Source organism: Macrobrachium nipponense, chromosome 20 (assembly GCF_015104395.2).
Source record: "Macrobrachium nipponense isolate FS-2020 chromosome 20, ASM1510439v2, whole genome shotgun sequence".
Lineage (NCBI taxonomy): Eukaryota > Metazoa > Arthropoda > Malacostraca > Decapoda > Palaemonidae > Macrobrachium > Macrobrachium nipponense.
In genome coordinates this window covers 68,186,751-68,209,250 of record NC_061089.1, presented here as the reverse complement: position 1 = coordinate 68,209,250, position 22,500 = coordinate 68,186,751, and the positions used below count along the sequence as shown (strand labels likewise).

At 34.3% G+C, this 22,500-nt stretch overlaps 1 protein-coding gene across 1 annotated transcript in view; it reads left to right on the top strand.

Moving 5' to 3' along the window:
- The window catches only part of LOC135220523 (uncharacterized), a 120,071-nt gene that overhangs the window by 55,608 nt on the left and 41,963 nt on the right, over positions 1-22,500 (top strand). Inside the window, exon 4 of the mRNA XM_064257685.1 lies at positions 15,936-16,037. Coding sequence (XP_064113755.1) covers positions 15,936-16,037 — 102 coding nt within the window. The remainder of the gene's footprint in view (positions 1-15,935; positions 16,038-22,500) is intronic.

The window sequence follows — 22,500 nt, the reverse complement described above, 5'->3', positions numbered from 1 at the left end:
ACTACCACGAACATCCCCGATTTTGACAGAGTTTTGGCCCATAGGTGCAAATTATGTCCCATATCGGTGCAAAAATAAGTCATCGTGATCATCGGCCAATTGGCACAAAGGCAGCACCATTTATCAGATATTCTCTAAAGTTCAAATTATGCCCAATACATCCATATTGGTGCAAAAATCAAATTCGTGATGATATTGGCAAACTAATGCATTGATTGCGTCATTTTCTCTAATATTCTTTACGGTAGTAACAAAATTGTTGATTTGTATCTTATTCCAGTATTATTTCAGGTCAATTAGCAAAAGAATTTCTACATCCTGTATTCAACTCTTTTTATATATGCCCTATAAAACGTCCTCACACGGATTATAACACGCCCAGATCACGATTTTGCCAGCGGCGATAGAAAATGTAAAATATAAACACAGTCTGACAGTACCGAAATGTAAACAAAAGGAAGAAGAAACTGGCAGAAACTGCGGACGCTCGTGTGACAAACGCCCCCAATCCCTCGTCCCAAACCTCTCATGTGACTCCGTCTTCAGTCACGCCAAGGAAGCTTGCGTGTTTCCCCCGACGTCTGCGAAACGTCGTTAATTGCCTCGGATCCGAAGGCAGGCAGGCAGGCCACCACAACTCAAGACGGGTGACGGCCAGCAGCAGCGCGCAGCGTCTCGTAAATATATAACCCCTATTCGCCGCTTGTCAATATATGCTTGGGAAGCATTTATGGAGAAGGGTGGGGTGGGGCTGGTCTAATTTACGACGCCAATTCGTGTCAATTATGAGCGTAAGTGATACGGCGAAGGTCCTGCTTATTTATTGGGTTTTAATGGGGACATTACTTAGCGTCACTCAGCCTTATTTTTATGAGTTGTGGCTGTACAATGGACTCAGTGGCAATTGATGTTTGGATTTTCTAGACACGAGTATTCATAGATTTCCGATTTTAGTTGATTTTAATGGTATTCTGGTGCGTATTTTCTATAACATGTTATTATAAGCTGCTGGTCCTGCCTCCTTTCTTGTGTGTGTTGTGGGGTGCGCAGTGGACTTATTGTGTAAATTCTCGATTTATTTAAAACCTATTCATAGCTTTCCGATTTTAGTTAATTTTAGTGATTTTCATTTTAGTTAAATTCAATGATTTTCTTATATGTACATATTTTCTACGTTATGTTATAAGCTGCTGATACTAATACTACTTGTATATTAGTAGGTACTTAGTTATTTTGCTAAACCCATTACTGTTATCAGTATTAGTATCATTCTGTTTATTATTAGTCCATTATTGATTATTATTATTATTATTATTATTATTATTATTATTAGTGCACAAATCCAAAATGATCTTATTGTAAATAAGTATATATATTATATAATATATATATATATAATATATATATATACATATATATATATATATATATATATAGTATATATATATATATATTCCTTCCATTATTATTACTTCTTAATATCTGTCATTCTCTGCGTTCCCGTTGTCATTCCAGGACAGACTTTACGGTCGGAATTACTGGAATTATTGGAACGTGTCGTGCGAATGCTTAATTTTTTTCTATTTTATTTCCTCGCGAGTCGTTAAAGCTTCGTTTCGTATTCCATTCTCGAGGATTCGTTCAGCAGTCGTTAAGATTATTGACGAAGAATATTTCTTGGGCAGGACATTGCCAGCTGTTCTTCTGTGACAAGAAGGGGAATTCTGTTGGTTTTCACTTGCCCGGGGAGTAAACTTACAAACTAGTTTGTTTTTGTTGTTGTTGTCCTTCTTCTTCTTGGTTTTGTTGTTCTTGTTTCGGGGGGGGGGGGGTTGGGGGGGCGGGGGGGGAGAGTTTAGGAAAGCCCTATGAAAAAGCCTTAAAAGGGCTGAAAAAAGGTGTTTCGATTTGAGTTGAAGATACAGGAATTTTAAGATAGGATATTTATGATTTATTTATTAGAGTGAAAATATAAGAAAATATGAATAATTTGCCTGTTAAACATTACTTAACAATTATTTATGATAATAAATAGTGTATTTATTTTACTTGACCATAGATTTTAGCATGCGTACTGAGTAAGCTGGAGGTCGGATCACACCTTGTTTATTTAGTATCCTTTATTTATTATTCGAATATTTACTTAGATATCTATCTATTTACCGTTTTGCTTGTGCTGTTTTTTTATATATAATTATGTAATTTTCGTATCATTTATATTTATTCAAATACTTATTTTTATATTTTTATCCTTTATTTATTATTTATGGATTAAAGTGCGTATTCTTTATTTTCTATTGTTTATTTATCTTTTATTTATTTATTATTTTCTTATTTTGATTTTAATATCTCTTGAACATCTTTCTTTTCAATGAGAGAGAGAGAGAGAGAGAGAGAGAGAGAGAGAGAGAGAGGTTTCATATCTTTAAGTGTCAGAAAATATTTTGTGTGCATGTATGTGTGAAAGCGAGAGAGCGAGGGAGAGAGAGAGAGAGTGTGTAATTACGATGAAAGCCTTCGTATTTATAGTCCTGACGAACAAAGAAGAAGAAGAAGAAGAAGAAGAAGAAGAAGACAAAGGGGAGAGGCACACGTCAAAAAAACAAAAAAAAAGTAGATGGAACAAAGATGCGCAAAGAAACGGCCGAAAATAATAATAATAATGCAGCTTGATTATAATGATGATGGTGATGATGATGATGATGGGGATAATGAAAGAGAACGGGGGAGCGGAGAGAGAGAGAGAGAGAGAGAGAGGGGAGGAGAAGGAGGAGGATAAAGTGAATGAAAAAGATAGGATGAAGGGAGAGAGGAGGAGGAGGAGGAGGAGGAGGAGACGAAAGAAGACAAGGAGACAAGGGGGGGGGCGGAAAGGGGAAGGAACCAAATAAAAAAAATAATAAGAATAGGATCCAAGGCAAGGTTTTAAAATTTGCCCGGATTTGGGAGGAACCAAATAAGAAAAAATAATAATAAATATACAAAAAAATAAAAGGAGAGGGAAATGTGACAATAAGATGATGATGAAAGAGAAGGGGGAGGGGAAAGAATTAAGTGGGGCGAGGAGGTAGGAGGAGAATTGAGAAAGAGAGAAGAAAAATGATTAAGAAAAGGGAGATAAAAGGAAATGGACGATAATGAGAGGTACTAGGGTACGAATAAAGGTTAAGGAGAGAGGAATGATAATTTTAGTGGAAAAAAAGATTTTAGATGATATATATATATTATATATATATATATATATATATATATATATATATATATATATATATATATATATAGCTAACCAACCCGGAACAGCCTGGGAAAACTCTGAATGACAACCAATATATACATATACATATATACATATATATACATACACAGATGAGTCGTGTTCATTGTTTTCCATCAAAAATGAAATTTAAAAATAAGAAAAAGAAAAAATTAAAACGAGCACAAATAAGAAAGCTGTTCCAGGATCTTCATTAAAGCTGTAGTTGAGAAGACATTGTTCAGTCTGTCTTGGAATTTTGCGTCGGCAATGACGCCTCATCTCTCTCTCTCTCTCTCCTCTCTCACTCTCCTCTCTCTCTCACTCTCTTCATCTCTCTCTCACTGGACAAATAAATACAGGATAAAAAAAAATGAGTGGTCATTTAAAAACCTACCTGATATACCTCTCCTCTCTCGTCGCTCTCTTCTCTCTCTCTCTCTCTCTCTCTCTCTCTCTCTCTCTCTCAGAGACTAGCTAGCGGGAGTAGTACTACATCAGTGGGGTTTGCACCTGTGTAATAATAAACCCTTTTGTTTCTAAAGTACTCCAGCCGCAGTAGAGAAAATGGAAAGGCGATTAATTTAGATGGACTAACCGAGATATGTCAAAGTTGTAGATTGAACTTTTGAGTGCTTCTCTTGTGGATGGGTCCACAAGAATCCACATAGAAGTTATTGTTCCCCAAGTTACAGAATGATGTGCGATATGAGAATGCTCACACGAAATGGATGGGCAGTTATATATGTTTTAAGCTTATTTTTTAATTGTAGGTGAGGCATTTTATATATATATATATATATATATATATTATATATAGGATATATATATACATACATTTTATATCCATCATATATATATATATATATCTATGTAATATATATATATCGATATATATATATATATATATATGATTCATATTATATATATATATTGTTTGTGTGTATGTATATATATGTTTATATGTATATACATTTTTAGAAACCTAAAAAATATTGACTTTTTTAAACATGTATGTACGTACGTATGTATTATGTATGTATGTATTGATATGTGTATGTGTGCATCTATGTCTAATCATGTGTACCTATGATACGACGTTTGTTTTCTTTACACAAACAGATATACACAAATTTGCAAAACAAAAGGCATCTAATTCAATTTAGACCTACGAGTTATATAAGTTGTTAAGTACAGAGAAAAACCACATTCTTGTTTGATTAACAACTTAAACATAATGCAAAAAGAAAAATTAGCTTATCTCAGATTATTTTCCAATAGAGGGTAATATAGAAAAAAACAAAGAAAGAACAAAATTAATGTATTTATTATTTTAGTCTTTCCCAGTGATGGATTACCTCACCCGAGAAGGTGAAAAAAAAGTATAAAGGGTTGAGTTGTTTATATAGAGTGGCGGATATCAGTATTGAGTTAACGAAGGCAAAATATATATAAAAAAAACAGTAAATAAAAAAACTTATCAAAGAGATATATCTTCACTTTAATGAACAAAAGTTGCGTCAAAGAGAGTTTCCCCTCAGAGCTGTTTATTGATTTAATAGTCTTTATTTGAGTTTATTTTTATTTTTATTTCTTTTCGTGCGCGCGTATTCCTTCAAAACGCGCCCGGACTGTTTTGATGTGACATGTCGACAGTAATTTTAGAAAATTGAAAGAATGACGAAGAGTTGCACCTGACCAATTTTTTCCATAATTTAATCTTTGTGTGGAATAAAAAAAAAAATAACAAAAGGATGTATACCCGTATATGTAGGCTCTACGTATGTTGTTAATTGATAATTTCTCTGTTTCCCGTTCGTTGGTAAGCGCAAATTTTAGTAATTAATTGAACAGAGAGAGAGAGAGAGAGAGAGAGAGAGAGAGAGAGAGAGAGAGAGAGAAGCGAATGGTCCTTAGTCAGGAACGTATATTTCCCCACTCAGGGGAAAAATAATATCGAATCAGGGAACGCAGGGAACGACAACGTTAAAAGAGTTTAGGGGAAAAGATCCATCCCTACTAGGGAATATCTTGAACTAGGGAGTAGTGTATCAGTATGGAAAACAAATGAAGGGGTAAATGCGTGCCTAACAGTCGCGTGATGGAGCATAAATAATAAAGGAAAAAAAAAAAAAAACTACCAATTATGATTTTCTAGCGGAAGGGGCGTGTATGGTAGCGTTGGAATTGCCGCGCTAAGTCCAGGCGTACAATAAAAGTTTTTTTTTTTTTTTTTTTTAAATAAATACTCGAATTAAAACACAGGCGTCATATCCGATTTATTCCGTCGCTGTATTGTTCGTTCGTTTGTCGCTTAGCTGAATAGAAGGGGAAAATATTGATAAAATATTTATTGTATTTTTAATATAATTTTTTTTTGTGCAGTGGTCTTGAATAGTAATCTATTATTTAAGGATCTTTACAGCATCCCATAGGCGCCCCCTAGCTGCAACCCATCTCATTCCTTTTACTGTGCCTCCGTTCGTATTCTATTTCTTCCATCTTACTTTCCTCCTGTTACGCCTTTCAAACCTTTTTTACTGTCAATTTCACCTTTCAGCGTTGAATGACGTCATAGGTCACAGCGCTTGGCCATTGGCTTAAATTTTTTTTTATTTTATATTTATACCTTTTTATACCTTTTAATCTTACTATGTCCTGGAGGATTTTAAAGTACATTATTTATGAATACTCACGTATACATATATGCATTCTAGTATCCTTATGAACCTGTTCTAACCTATTGACTTATTGCTCATGTATATATATATATATATATTATATATATATATATATATATATATATATTATAATATATAATATATATATATATATATATATATATATATATTTTATATACACACCTTCTGCTCCCGGTGTATACACCTGTGCAGTGTTATCGTACACTTACACACCTGCCTAGGTAGTAGGTCGAATATTATCTTTGATGTCCACACACACACACCCAAGGCATATTTAAGATTTATAAAGGTTAATGTGTACACTCGGTATTTTTAGATGCGTGAAATGTGGTTTATATAGATTTGCTTCAATAGCCAATCCCTTTAAATGCATATGCAAGGAGGTATAATTTTTTTTTATTTATTTTTCTTTTTACACGGTTCCGTAAATAGATATGATTTGCGCAACGTACACAGGTCCTTTAAATATGCACGCGTTTGGCAAATCATTTCTAATGCTTTAAATAACACACATGAAAACGTGTCATTAGTAACATAAACTGTCTCTAAATGCAGAAACATTGGCACACAGCAAACAAGGTTTAACCAATTCCCCCGTCGCTCGAACTCCTGTTTAAAAGAGACATCAATGAACAGACACATCAATCACTCGGGGAAGTCACGCACGCAAGCCTCATCAGGTTCCAGATAATTCTTCTTCATTCAAGCAAACATCAAGCAGTTTGGACTATTATGTTGCAGCCGGCGCGCTGCTTAGCCCTGCTGTTATAAGGGGTTATTTGCACAATTGGAGGCGACGTTAAAGTGGTCGTTTCTCTAAATGGTCGTGTTTTGTCGTCAGTCATTTTGGCTAAGTTTCGTTGCCTGAATGGATTCAATGGAGGATTTAGTTTCTTTATGTCTCTGAGTTAGGACAGACAAGCACACATACACATACACACTCTCTCTCTCTCTCTCTCTTCTCGTCTCCTCTCATGCCATCTCTCGGTTCCTCTCGTCTCTCTCCTCCAACGGAAGTTGCATGTTCTACTTTCATCCAGTGGTGTACGTATTAGTGGATAAACACGCTGACAGAAATACATACAGTTTTCCAATATATACAGTCTACTCAAAAAGATGTGCTCTCTCTCTCTCTCTCTCTCTCTCTCTCTCTCTCTCTCTCTCTCTCTCTCTCTCTCTCTCATTATAAACTCGTCCTTTTGTTTCGTGTCCATATCGATTACCTGTCTTTCACATTATTATTCTTATATTACTTAGTTCTCAATTATCTAAAACAGTTCCCAATTATTTTTTTAAATTCCCAATTATTAAAAAAGCTCCTAATTATTAGAAAAGGTCCAAATCATTAAAAAAAATTCCCAATTATTAAAAAAAAGTTCCTATTATTAAGAAAAAAGTTTCCAATTATTAAAAAATTACCAGTTATTAAAAAGTTCCCAATTATTTAAAAGAAAGTTCCTAATTATTCAAGAAAGTTCCGAATTATTAGAAAAAATAACCAGTTATTAAAAATAGTTCCCAATTATTTTAAAAAGTTCACAGTTATTACAAAATTTCCCAGTTTTTGACAAAAAAGTTCCCAATTATTAAAGAAAAAGTAACCAATTATTAAAAAGTTCCCAACTATTAAACGAAAAGTTCCCAATTATTAGAAAATTACCAATTATTAAGGAAAGAGTTCCTAATTATTAAAAAATTACCAATTATTAAAAAGTTCACAATTATTACTAATATTTCCTAATTATTAAAAAAGTTCACATTGAAAAGTTCCAAATTATTTTAAAAATCCCAAATATTATAAAAAGTTCCCAGTTATTAAAAAAGTTCCGAATTATTAAAAAGCTGCAAATTATTAAAAAATTCCCAATTATTGCAAATATTTCCCAATTATTAAAAAGTTCCCAATTATTAAAAAGTTCCCAATTATTAAAAAGTTCCCAATTATTAAAAAGTTCCCAATTATTAAGAAAAAATTCCCAATTATTAAAAAAAAGCGACCCTTTTCTCCTCCGATTATGCACGCATGCGCGCGTACTTGCGAATCTGTTTGTACGTACATAGCTACATCCACCCACCACCATACCGTCACTTAATCGTCAGAAATCGAAAGAAAATGCATATATTATATATATATAATATATATATATATATATTATATATATATATATATATATATATATATATATTATATAATCCAGGAGAGACACGTCAGAATTCCTCGCTCTATCTCCCGAAGTGGGCGTCACAGGTGTTCGTGCCTTCCAGCCACAGGTGTCCTTTGTATGTATGTATGCACGATGTTGTCAGGATGACGAACACCTGCGCACCTTTTGACGTAAAATGCCGCTGTGGACTCTTTGCGAACTTGTCCTTTTCATTAAGTTATTTTTTTCATTTTTATTTGTTTATTACTTATTCATTTTTTATTCATGTTTAATTATTCATTTATGGTACCCAGCTGGACTCTTAACAGACTTGTTTTCATTTTTTATTTATTATTTTTTTCTTTTTATTTGTAATCCATTTTATTTGTTTACTTACTTATTCACATATTATTTGTGTTTATGTATTTCTTTTATTTTTAATTTGTTTTATTACTTTATCCACATGGATTCTTGTTTCAAATTTTTAATTTATTTACTTTTTATTTTGTATATTCATAATTTGATTACTTTTATTATTTATATTTTTGTATTTTATTTAAATATTTTTATATTTTTCATTTTATTTTTTATTCTTAAATTTATTTAGTTATTTATTAAATTTGGTTATTTATTTATTAAAATTATTTAATTATTTACGTATATTTTTTATTAATTTATGCACGTATTTGATTATTTATATTTTTAATTATTTGTTTATTTATTAAATTTATTTATTTATTTACGCATTTAAAATTCATTTATTTATTCATAATTTTATGTGTGTATTTTAAATTTTTTATTATATATTTGATCATCGCATTCCTAATATTGTACGATTATGCTTGCACGCACTTGATTGATTGGGGCAAAATAATTACTTATGTTAATTCCAGCATCGACGGCCATAGGGGGTTGCAACGCTACTGAACCGAATTCAATCGATCAATCAATAATCGGTTCCTTGCAGGAGGAACACAAAGGTCCCCTCACTGCAAGGGGAGCTTTTTTGTCCATTTCACTTCAATGGAAGACTTTTATCTCTCTCTCTCTCTCTCTCTCTCTCTCTCTCTCTTTCTGAAGTTACTGATCTCTCGCTCTCTCTCTCTCTCATCTCCGCGTCGTTATTTTCTTTCTTCATCTCTCTCTCTCTCTCTCTCTCTCTCTCTCTCTCTCTCTCTCTCTCTCTCTCTCATTAGTTGTTAATCGTCTTCTCTTCTCTCTCTCCCTCTTTCATATTAGTTGTTAATTTTCTTCTTCACCTCCCTCTCTCTCTCTCTCTCTCTCTCTCTCTCTCTCTCTCTCTCTCTCTCTCATTAGTTGTTAATCGTCTTCTCTCTTCTCTCTCTCCCTCTTTCATATTAGTTGTTAATTTTCTTCTTCACTCTCTCTCTCTCTCTCTCTCTCTCTCTCTCTCTCTCTCTCTCTCTCGTTAGAGAAAGCTCACAAATAAATTTGAATATCCGTTTATAAAACAGATCGAATTTTGTTTATGACGTTAAAGAATTATTTTAATTTCGTTTTGGTCTTAAAATTGTATTTGATTTTGTTTATGATTTTGAAAAATTAATTTAATTTTGTTTATGATCTAAAAAACATTTATTAATTTTGTTCATGATCCTTAAAAAATTGAGTTAATTTCATGTATTATCTTTAAAAATTAATTGAATTTCGTTTTTGAAATTTAAGAATTAACTGAATTTCGCTTATGATATTAAAAATTAATTAAATTTCATTTATGATCATAAAACAATGTATGTAATTTTGTTTATGATCTTAAAAAGATTAATTTAATTTCGTTAATGGTCTTAAGATTATTAATTGCATTTTGCTTATGATCTTTAAAAAATTGATTTAATTTCGTTCATGATCTTAAGAGAATTAATTGAATTTTCTTTATGATCTTATAAAAAAAATGTCCCGACAAGCTTTTGTTATTTTGCCGACATTCGTGCGTAATATTCGTTATTTTACCGATATTCGTGTGCAACATTCGTTATTTTGCCGACATTCATGTGCAACATTCCGTTATTTTGCTTACATTCGTGTGCAATATTCGTTATTTTGCCGACATTCGTGAGCAATATTCGTTTTGCCGACGGTCGTGTGGAACATTCGTTATTATTCCCGGCCGTCGGGAAAAATGAAACCTTTAACAAAATTCAAACAAATCCACCTGCCTGATTCTGCCAGATTTCGACTATCGATCACTCACGTATCTGCTTTCAAAGGTCGCCGGCCGTGACGTCATCATCCATCCACCGGACCGTCGCGCCGGTCCGCTGGACGCAAGTCGAGCGAGATTTCGGCGCGATCAGACCCCGCCCCGAATTTACCTGGATCAAAAGACAGCCCAGTTCGGTTCGTACCTGATTGCGCTCGGTTTTGATATTCATGGGCCGGAGTTTTTTTTTTTTCCTTTTTTTAAGGAAGGATCGTGTGTGTTCTTCTATTGTACAGGTTTTATAATAATATATATATATATATATATAGATATATATATATATATATATATATTATATATGTGTGTGTGTGTGTGTGTGTATATATATATATATATATATATATATATATATATATATATGTTACAACCTCCCAGGTTGCAGTACAGGTTCTTTTTAGGTCTTCTTTATATTCTCAAGGATTGCAGTCAGTAAATGTACCTCAGTGACAAGGAAGGACGGAAACAGAAACTCAAGAAAACTTAACAATATTTATTATAATCTAGAACAATGACTTCAAATCAAGCTTGTGAGATTAAATACACTTAATTGTACAGAATATTCAAGAGAACAAATACCTGGTTCTCGGGAACTCAGAACTCACAAGAAAACCTAAAGCTAATACACTAAGCCCTAAACAAGAGAAAACCCCAAGAGAGAAAACATACTTAATATATAACAAGTTGGATCCAAAATAAGGCTAGCCAAAATCACCAATAACCTAATAATAATAAGATAGAAAGAAGTAGGAGATGAAAACAAGGAAAACCTTAATATTCCTACCTATAACACCAAGCTAAGCAATGTGGAACTCAGTCCACTAAATATCAACATACAATAAACTATGACAATATATACATGTAACCATACATATATATATTTATGAATAATGAAAATTGGCAAAAATATATAATTTCACCTTAAGTGAAATTCCAGAAGAGGAGTTGAACTCAGGGCCGTGATCAGTTCATCAAGCTGCTAACGGAAGGGCAAATACTGTACGCCAGGTACTGAAGGTCAACACATTTCCCGATGCAAGAGGAACGATAATACGTCTTACCTGGCGACAGACTCCCTACTAGCCACCTCACGAGTCAAGTAGCTCTCACTCCCGTACAACAGCTGGACGAGGATGACACGGCAGGTAAATCCAGAATCCAGTGCCGGGATACAGCGACGACACAGGTTTTCCGTCAAAATCCTCAGACGGGAAAAAGGGGCAGAAACAGCGGTCGCAGATGACAGAGCGTCTGCTAAACTCTCAACAGCAGTGTGAAGGTCGCAGGTGACAACAACACCTGCGCGAGAAAAAGCCGTGATCCAGGGACACACTCAACAGACGTATATATGCGTCTTCCAAAATCCGCGAGGGAAATATCCAAGTGCGTGGTCCAAAAGGTAATTATCCAAAGTCGTCCTCCAAATCAAAATAAATGCTGCGACGGGAAAACAGTACTGGTGAGAGCTTGTCAAGACCCGAACTCTCGTTGACCGGTCGACCATGTCCCACTCATCACCTTCCAGTGTTTATAAAACACTCAAAGCAAAAGAATAACAAAAATCGTTAAAACGATAGTTCACTAATACACAAAAAAGGAGGAGGAGGCGCAAAAACACTGAAACAATCGTAAAGCCACTTAACTTACGGAAACACAAGAGTAAACATACTCAGCAAAAATTTAACTTAAAAGTAAACAAAAAAGTAAACAAGGCTGATTTAAATCAACAAAAGAAATAATAATAGTTTTACGTTAACCTAATAATATATATATATTTATATATATATATTTATAATACACACATACACATCCTCACAAGTTTACTTTGAATAAGTTTTTCAAATAAATGGAAGCCGCTAATGACACCCAGGTACCAATTACTTCTAGATATGAAAATATATATAAATTAGATGATGTCTGCTATCGCAATCAAATAACTCCACATTTATAAAAATATATATCACCTGAGACACCATTACAGTCAATATAATGATCATCCTTTATCACTTGGGTGATCAAAAAAGCATAGTTAAGTCATTGGATTAATGAATAGAAGTATTCATCTCTCTCTCTCTCTCTCTCTCTCTCATTTTTCCACTTTCACGAACACAAAACAATATCGGTTTCACACCCGCCGATAAGAAAGCGCTATTGTAATCTCTCTCTCTCTCTCTCTCTCTCTCTCTCTCTCTCTCTCTCTCTCTCTCTCAGTCTGGCAACACCTTCGCAACACGGTAACTCCATTAAGTCGCCTAATTAGATATAGCCCGCTATCAGTTTTCGTGCAAGAAAAAGCGAAGAAGAAGAAGAAGTAGTGAACAATGCAATTCTCCGCTACACCAGAATGCCATTCGTAGGGGAGATCCGCGGCGCGCATGCGCGCTTCTGTCTGTCTCTTGTTTTCTTCTGTTTTGCGTGGTTGCTAATTTGCGGCGGTCGTGCTTGAACGCGCGCATGCACTCTTGGGACGTGAGAGAGAGAGAGAGAGAGAGAGAGAGAGAGAGAGAGAGCTTTTTAGTCCTTCTAGCATCATAAGTAGAGTGCTTGATTCAGTAGGCATTACTAAACAGCATTTTTTTTTTATCTGAGAGAGAGAGAGAAAGAGAGAGAGAGAGAGAGAGTGTTCAACGAAGTGCGTGCGTGTCTGTGTCTTGTGTGTGAGAGAGAGAGAGAGAGACAGAGACAGAGACAGAGAGAGAACAATTTCGTTGTGCATGCACGAATTCTTGCAACGGGCAACGGAGATAGAGAGAGAAATTTCTTCCATGCATGCGCTAACTCTTGCAGCGAGGAGAGAGAGAGAGAGAGAGAGAGAGAGAGAGAGAGAACTGTTATATCTGCAAGCACGACCACGCGCTCGTTCGACTGTGTGAGAAAGAGGGGGGAGAGAGAGAGAGAGAGAGAGAGAGAGAGAGAGTTTCGAACCCTTTCCTACATTGTTCTCACCTCAGGTGGATTGGCAGGTCTGTTGAAAAGTGGGTTATTTGTAATTGTGCAAAAAGAAAATAAATTGACGATTTGCTTTCATTGGAATATAAATCAGTCGGTGTAGCTCTCTCTCTCTCTCTCTCTCTCTCTCTCTCTCTCTTTTAAGCGAGTTGGGATTTGGGGTTTTATGCCCTGCAGGCTACAAAAGCGAGAATGTTATTTTTTTTATTTTGTCTTTTCAAAAGCGGATTAATTTTATTTCTGATTCAAAACCAAAGATTAAATTCATATGGGATCACTTTTGATACCGAAGCCGAGCTTGGCTTCCTAGAAGCAGAATTTAGAAATGTATGATTTTGAATATATTTTTATGTTTATATGTTGTATATTCATACATAATTATACCCATATCTCTGGAAAGACCGCTAAAAATATATATTTCTGGAAATGGAGGAGAATAATCTAATGTTATTTTATTTTATTGATATTTCACCCATACAGATTTTACTCCACTGAAAAAATTAGAATCCTAAAGCAAACAACAACAAATGATTATTTTAAGAAATATATAAAAAATACTACGCAATAGATTTGAAAATATGATTTGATTAATATTTTAACCGTAAACATTTATTTCCCCTGAAATTTTTTTTTTTATAAACCTAAAGCAAATTACAACGAATGATTATTTTTAAAAAATATATCAAATACACAATAGGTTTGAAAACATGATTTTATTAATGTTTTAACTGTGAACATTTATTTCCCCTGAACAATTTAGAAACCTAAACCAAATAACAACGAATAATTATTATAAAAAAAATATATCAAACACGAATAACAATTTCACCTAAACTCGAACCGGCAGAACAGTGCGTTAGTAGAAGAGATATTCGTATAACTTCAGCCAGGTAATGGCGGCTGTCTGAGTACAACTCCGTGGAACGCATAATTAAGACAACGTCAGTCATCCTTCCTCTGTACTAATGGCTCCTCAGGCTTTCTCATGTCACGCCGTATTTGTAGGTATAGCGGAGTTGTTGCATCCCGGTAGTATTACCAGAGAATCCCGCTGGAATATGTAGGCAATTGGCTAGGTAGGGTATTCGCTAGGTGGCCGTGTTATAGTTGCAGACGAATTTTTTTTTTTTTTTTTTTTTTTTTTTTTTTTTTTTTTTTTTTTTTTTGTTGGTAATACTTGGGACCTGGGTTTATTTATTTATTTAATTATTTATTTATTTATTTATTATTTATTTATAGTTGCTGACGATTTTTTTCCTTTTTTGGTAATACTTGGGACCTGGGTTTATTTATTTATTTAACTATTTATTTATTTATTTATTATTTATTTATTTATAGTTGCTGACGATTATTTTCCTTTTTTTAGTAATACTTGGGACCTGGGTTTATTTATTTATTTGATTATTTATTTATATATTTATTATTTATTTATAGTTGCTGGCGCTTTTTTTCCTTTTTCTTTTTGGTAATACTTGGGACCTGGGTTTATTTATGTATTTATTTATATATTTTATACTTTTTCTTTTTTGTGGTAATATTGGACGAGGTAATGACGGAAGGGTTATGCGAGGTAATATTATCAGAAGTTGTGTGACAGCGCGTTATGCGAGGTAATATTGGAATGGTTAGCAAGGAAGGGGTTGACGTAATGAAAAAAATATTTAGCGAGGTAGTATTAGAATGATTAGGCGAGGTAATATCGCAAGTGTTAAAGCAATGACTGAGTCGATAAGCGAGGTAATATTGGCATGGTTAGGCGAGGTAATATCCTAAGTGTCGAGGCAACCACAAAAGCGTCGAGTGAGGTAATATCGGAAGTGTTAAGGTAATGATGAAAGTTTCGAGCGAGGTAATATCTTGAGTGTTGGGGCAATATTGTCAGCTGTAGGAGAGGTAATATTGCAAGTGTTTAGTGAGGTAATATCGCTAATATGGAGCTAGGTATTTTGAAAAGACAATACTAAGAATATCTGTATAAGAAAATAATTTAATCACGCTTTGTAAAAGCGTAATACTTTTATTATGATTTGGATGCTGGACCCCTCCTCGAGAGAGAGAGAGAGAGAGAGAGAGAGAGAGAGAGAGAGAGAGAGAGAAATTCAGCCCTTGTAGTCATGGTCATTGTCATGGTAATTGACACAACACCTCAGCAATGTTGCACTGGAATTTGAATGGGCCCTTGATTGTGTATACATATATATCGGCCTCTGGGTAGACTGTTGGCCCAAATCGGGCAACACCGTTGCCGTCACGTTTGGGCATTTGGCAACGCGTTGGTTGCCAGGTATATATATACAGGTCGTCCATAAAGTCCCAGTACCATTACAAGTATTTATTGCTCGGAATGGTACTGGGACTTTATGGACACCGTGTGTATATCATATATATATATATATATATATATATATATATATATATATATATATATATATATATCTTCTGACAATCAGGGACGATTAAAATGAATGGAATCATAAGTGTTGGCATCATTTTTTCATATACGAGCAAATAAAGATTTTAAAAAAATGTTATAAAATCATAAAATCATTTTCATATTCATGTAAATATATATATATATATATAATATATATATATATATATATATATATATATATAAATTTTAGATGTCTCTTCTCTCCTTAATTCGAACGTCTCTGGTTCCTTTGCAGACGTCTTGCAGCTCCAGCTCTACAGGGACAGCAGGGATAGAGCCAAGGGCGCCGCCACCAAGGCCACTCTCGCCCTTCAGAATGTTCTCGCCCTTGAGACAGGTAAGCCTCGAACAAGAGCAGGTGGTACGAATTAGTCACCATTTGTTACTGAAACAAAAGTGAGAAATTCAAAGGGAAAGTGGATGTGTGAATTAGCTTTTGAGTTTTGGTTCCATTTTGAGTTTTTTTCTGTTGTAACAGGATTTTTTAACCGTAAAAAATTGTATAGACTTTAAGGTATTTTAGTTTTCTCACAGAATTGTTTTCTCAGAATTTTTTCTGTTGTAACGGGAATTTTTATTTTTCATTTTTCCCGTAGAAAACTGTAGACTTTAAGGTATTTGAGTTTTCTCACAAAATTTTCTCACAGAATTTTTTATGTTGTAACAGGAATTTTTTTTTAAGTTTTCCAATAGACATGTGTAGACTTTAAGCTATTTGAGTTTTCTCACAGAATTTTTTCTCTTGTAACTGGATTTTTTTTTTTTAGTTTTCCCGTAGAATTTTTTAGTAATGATACGGAATTTTTTTTAGTTTTCCAGTAGAATTTTTCAGTAGATACAGAATTTTTTTAGTTTTCTAGTGGAATTTTTCAGTAATGATACGGAATTTTTTTGGGTTTTCCCATTAGAATTTTTCAGTAATGATAGGAAATTTTTTTTTTAGTGTTCCCAGTAGAATTTTTCAGTAATGATAGGGAATTTTTTTGAGTTTTCCATTAGAATTTTTCAGTAATGATTCGGAATTCTTTTAGTTTTCCAGTAGAATTTTTCAGTAATGATATGACATTTTTTTGGAGTTTCCCAGTAGACTCGACCTGTAGCTGTATGAAATTAGGGATTAAATATAAGCAGATGATTATGGTCTCGGAAAATGGTTATGGATTTTGAAGCATTGTTTGATAAAAAAATATTTGATTGTTTCATTGTATCTGTCTCCGTATGATTACAGAAAAAAGTTATGTATGCATTTTCATGAGAATCTTGCTGTAGATAGTCCTAGTGACTGGCTACGAGTGTAAATGTTATGGGAGAGATAGGAATGCAACTTTTTGAAATATAGGAATTTATAAAGGAACAATTTCTCCACTGTTGATTTATTTTTAAACATTATAAAATTCATGGAAACAGATGATCAGGTGCATTAATTGTTTTAGTGTCTGTCCCGCGAAGAAGAATAATAATAGTAAATAGATAAATAAGCAAAAACCTAATACTTGAGAATATCCTTTTACTGAAATTACATCTGGAATTAAAGCAAAGGGAACAGAATGTACCCAGGGGGCATTACTTAAATTGTATAAATATGCAAATTTCTCTTATAACCAACGAGGGAACATTATACTGCTTTAATAAGAGTCGTATCTTTTCATAATGCTTAAGTTTCAGCTCAGTTAAGGTTAATGCGTACACAATGCTTAAGAGTTTATTCGGTGTATATGTACACTGAATCATGTATTATATAATTTTTTTCTTTTTTTTTTTTTTTTTTTTTTTTTTGCTCACATCAAGATCGATCCCAGGGGGCGCCACCAAAGAACCTGGATTCGATCCCGATGTGGGTTATAACATTTTTTTATCTGACAATATATATATATATATATATATATATATATATATATATATATATGACTGGAAAAATGTTCTGTAACAACAGAATTCCATCTAATAAAAGGAGCCCATAAAAACACCAAAATGTAGAGAGAAAGTACTATATTTCAGAGACTGCTGTCTCTCTCTTCAGGTATATGAATCATATACCTGAAGAGAGAGACAGCAGTCTCTGAAATATAGTATTTTCTTTTCTCTCACATTTTGGTGTTTTTGATGGGCTCCTTTTATTAGATATATATATATATATATATTATGTATTAAAGTATGTTGTATGTATCGTATGTATGTTTATTGTATTTGTATTTATGTATATGAACACACAGAGTAATAGACACTTACTTCTCTTCCCAATAGGAAATACAAAATGGAGAGACTTGATGATGACATTTTCAATATTTTTTTTTCTTCCACCTCATTAATTCCCAATATACACAGTGAATTCATCTGAAGAAATTTAATGAACTGTCATAACAAGTACAACAAGTACCACTCTCTCTCTCTCTCTCTCTCTCTCTCTCTCTCTCTCTCTCGCTCTCTCTCTCTCTCTCTCTCTCTCTCTCTCTCCAACTCCGTTTTTTATGCTAGGAAAAAAGTGATAGCTAATCGCATGTATTTTGTTTGTGTATACATAGATACTACATATATATATATATATATATATATATATATATATATATATATATATATATATATATAAAGGTTTTATATACTTCGTGATCAAGTTAATCATATATATATATATATATATATATATATATATAATATATATATATATATATATATAATAAATTGATATACGCACGCACGCTATATTTCCAAATCATTCTGATTGGCGGAAGGTATGTTTGTGTGTGTGTGTGTGTGTGTGTATATGTTTGTGTGTGTGTGTTTATGTGTACATATGTTTGTGTGTGTTCATGTGTGCATCTGTGAATGCGCGAGGGATGAAATCGTTCCATTTCAGATGAACCTTCTGCAATGTCTTGGCGCCGTCTGAAATACTGAAATACAAAAAAAAAAAAAAAAAAAAAAAAAAAAAAAGAAAAAAAAAAAGAGTTTTATTTTACTTGTCGTGTCACAGAAACTATCAGCTGTAATTTCCCAAAGTGCTCTCTCACTGGCTCGCTTGGAGAAAAAATTGAAATAAATTTTTTTTTCTTTTTCTTCGAGGTTACGTTTGATTTTGTATATATAAATTTTTTCATGATTTTTTTATGTGCATTTTTTTTAAATTCTTGAATGATACCTTTTAGTGTCTAGTCCTTTTTTTTGTATTTTGTAATGGTTTGTACATATGAATATACATGTTTTGTATGAATACGTTTCTTGATATGCATGAAAAGTCAGTAGTATCTCTCTCTCTCTCTCTCTCTCTCTCTCTCTCTCTCTCTCTCTCTCTCTCCCCTCCTTGCAGAAAAGCAATAGCCATGTAAGATAACAAATGAATATAGTAATGATATAGTCAGGCAAGGAAAACAAGAGAAATAATATGTTATTATTATTATTTTATTATTATTAATTATTATTATTTATTATTATTATTATTATTAATTATCAAAAGCTGAATAAAATGCTTGTGTAAGAAAAGTAAAAAATAGAAAGATAAATTATCGTCAAGAAAATAATAGTAAAAGAAAAATTTTGTGACCACGAAAAGGAAAGTTCGACAGAATTCGAGAAATAATTTGAGTCTTATCATAATTATCAAAAAAAAAAAAAGATATCTCCGCACTGAAGCGATAACCACATTTGAAGAGCTAGCTACATTTGCACATTCCGCATGAATAAAACATAAAAAAAAAAATGAAGAGAATGATTTACACAGTTGCTGATTAAAGTCCAACTGAGAGAGAGAGAGAGAGAGAGAGAGAGAGAGAGAGAGATAGCGTAAAAGAGAAATGGTTTACCAAGTTGCTGATTAAATGTCAGCTAAGAGAGAGAGAGAGAGAGAGAGAGAGAGAGAGAAAGTCAGTCCATCTTTGCACCCACTCCTTAACAGTTGTACATCACGCCAAATATTGACATCGAGAAAGCAAAGGTCTCAATTTGAAGAACCCTGGGGGAGGAAATAGGATTGATGTCTTGGAAGGGGGTGGGGGGGGGGAGGTAGGGAGAGGGATTTGGAAGGTAGGGGAAGGGGCTTAGAGGTGTGTGGGTGTGGGTGAGAGGGGGGGGGGGTGTTAGAAGTAATAAACGCCGTCCTCCGAATGGAACAATAATGACATATGTTTGATTCTAATCAGGAGTCTCGTTACGGGGAAGAGGGTCATATGTCACACGGGGTAGACCAGAAGGAAAAGTGAAAAATGTATGTCCCTGTTATTACACTTAATTAAGTAGTAAGTTTGATTGCGCGGTCACGAAAGGAGAGTGAGAGAGAGAGAGAGAGAGACCTTACCTTACCTGACAGACTTTACATCTCGTTCGGGTTTCCCCAGGTCCCTCAGTGTGAGGCACCTCTAATGCCTACCAGAGAATTGCTAATGCATCTTCCGGTATGTTTTGCATCTTCCAATCTTGGATGGTCTGAGAGAGAGAGAGAGAGAGAGAGAGAGAGAGAGAGAGAGAGAGAGAATTTAATAAATAAACTGGCTTTTAGTTGTGCAAGTGTCTTACAAAACAATTTTATTCAAGCATAAAGGTCAGAGAGAGAGAGAGACTTTACAAAAGTTTAACCTTGAATGAAATAAAAACTACTGAGGCTAGAGGGCTGCAATTTGGTACGTTTGATGATTGGAGGGTGGGTGATCAACATACCAATTTGCAGCCCTCTAGCCTCGGTAGCTTCTAAGATCTAAGGGCGGGCAGGAAGAAGTGCGGACGGACAGACAAAGCGGGCACAGTAGTTTTTACTTTTCGGGAAACTAAAATAGATAACCCCCCCCCCGCCCCCTTCACAGGGAATAACGTGGGCGTTGAATTATTTACCTGTAGCTTAACATTAATAATTTCGCTCTTGCGTCAGTGGCCCTGCAAAGGTAAATGCCATTAACACAAGTGTTCCCTGCCGCTCCTCTCTCTCTCTCTCTCTCTCTCTCTCTCTCTCTCTCTCTCTCTCTTCCACACGAACACTTGTCCAGTCCAAATGAAAAGAACCCGATGACGTCACGAGGCAGATCCGCCTTGTGTCTGTCTGGGGGTCTGCCAAGTCGTGACGTCATCGTGGGCCAAGGTTTCTTTCGTATTTCGGAAAGCCGAGAGGAGTCCCCCCCCACCCCCCCTCTCTCTCTCTCTCTCTCTCTCTCTCTCTCTCTCTCTCTCTCTCTGGAAAAAGCTAATATCAACAAATACTCGACAGAAAAAATCAAAGAAAACAGTTTGCGACCAATACTTGACCAAAAAAATAATACAAAAATGGCTTGCGTCCCCCTATATCGAGTGATACACGTAATTTGGTGTTTGAATAATAGAATCTAATAATTTATTTGAGGCAAAAATCGTCGCCGGGGTAGACGACACAAAAAAAAAAAAAAAAAAAAAAAAAAAAAAAAAAAAAAAGCGATCCAATGTTTGTACAACTCGTTAAAGAGAAATTTTCAGCTTTTAATATTCCATGTGGAGGTTTTTTGTATTGGCGGTGGGGGGGGGGTGTAGTTTTGGTTGGGTGGGTCATGGATGGGGAGGGGGGTTAGAGCTGTTGCATTATTGGTAATGTAGAGGACGTGGAATTGGACTGTGATATTCTGCTTGTTTTTCAACCATTAGCTTATCAGAGATAATATTCTATTGAATCGACTTTTTTTATGAGGGGGGTTGGTTTAGGGGGGAAGTTGGGTTGTTGGGGAAGGGAAGGGGTTAAAGAAGGGGGTGGAGGGGAGCTCGAAATGACATTGCTACTTCCTTGCAGGAAATCGGTATCGTGGGTTATCCAAATGATTTTATCCTAATTTTTGTATTTATTTATTAATTATTTTTTTTGCTTGAGAGGTCATTACGGTATCGTAATTAAATCTCTTAAGTAAACATAAGGTGATTATTATTTTGATTAATAATAATTATGTTTTCTCCATTACTACGCTATTGTTACCTATATACTGCTACTTCTACTATGCATGTGAATGATAGAGAAGAATCTGTAAGTGGTTCAACCTTCATGTATTTTGTGGGATCATATTTCTCAACATGATATACCTTTGCGATGAATTTACTACAAGAAAGCACTTAATATTCTCGACTTATTGTTTTGTGTATGTGTGTGGGTGTGTGTGTGTGTGTGTATGAGAGAGAGAGAGAGAGAGAGAGAGAGAGAGAGAGAGAGAGAGAAAGAAAGAAGTAAGTAGATACTACAACATACAGCAGCTTCTCGAGCAAATATATAAATATTATTTCCATTTCCGAGAGAGAGAGAGAGAGAGAGAGAGAGAGAGAGAGAGAGAGAGAGAGCATACCTTTAACCTGCGAGAGAGAGAGAGGTATTTCATCTTGTTAATTAACGACCAGGTGTGAAAGAAACAGATGTGATTCATGCGTTTCATCTCATGAAACACATTAGGGTGTCTGTCGCCTTCTCTCTCTCTCTCTCTCTCTCTTTCTTTTCGTTCTTTTTTTTGTCGACTAAACAAAAAGAATCCGTTTTCTGTGTCTGTTTACTTTTGTTTCCTGTTTTGCGATAATTAACGGACAAAGGTGATGCTATTTTTCTATATATTTACGAGTGAACGTTTTTGATAAATTTTTTTTGTTCATATTCATTCTTCTTTCACTTTTATTTTTCAGTATGCGTCAGTTTCATTTTATCAGAGAGAGAGAGAGAGAGAGAGAGAGAGAGAGAGAGAGAGAGAGAGAGAGAGAGTTGTTATTATAACTGTATCAGAAAAAAGTAATTGAAAATGGGCTCTTTGGAATCATTGCGATTCGATTTCAATTAGCGTTTTTGCAATAAAAGGTGTCGGTGCTGCGTATCTTAGCTT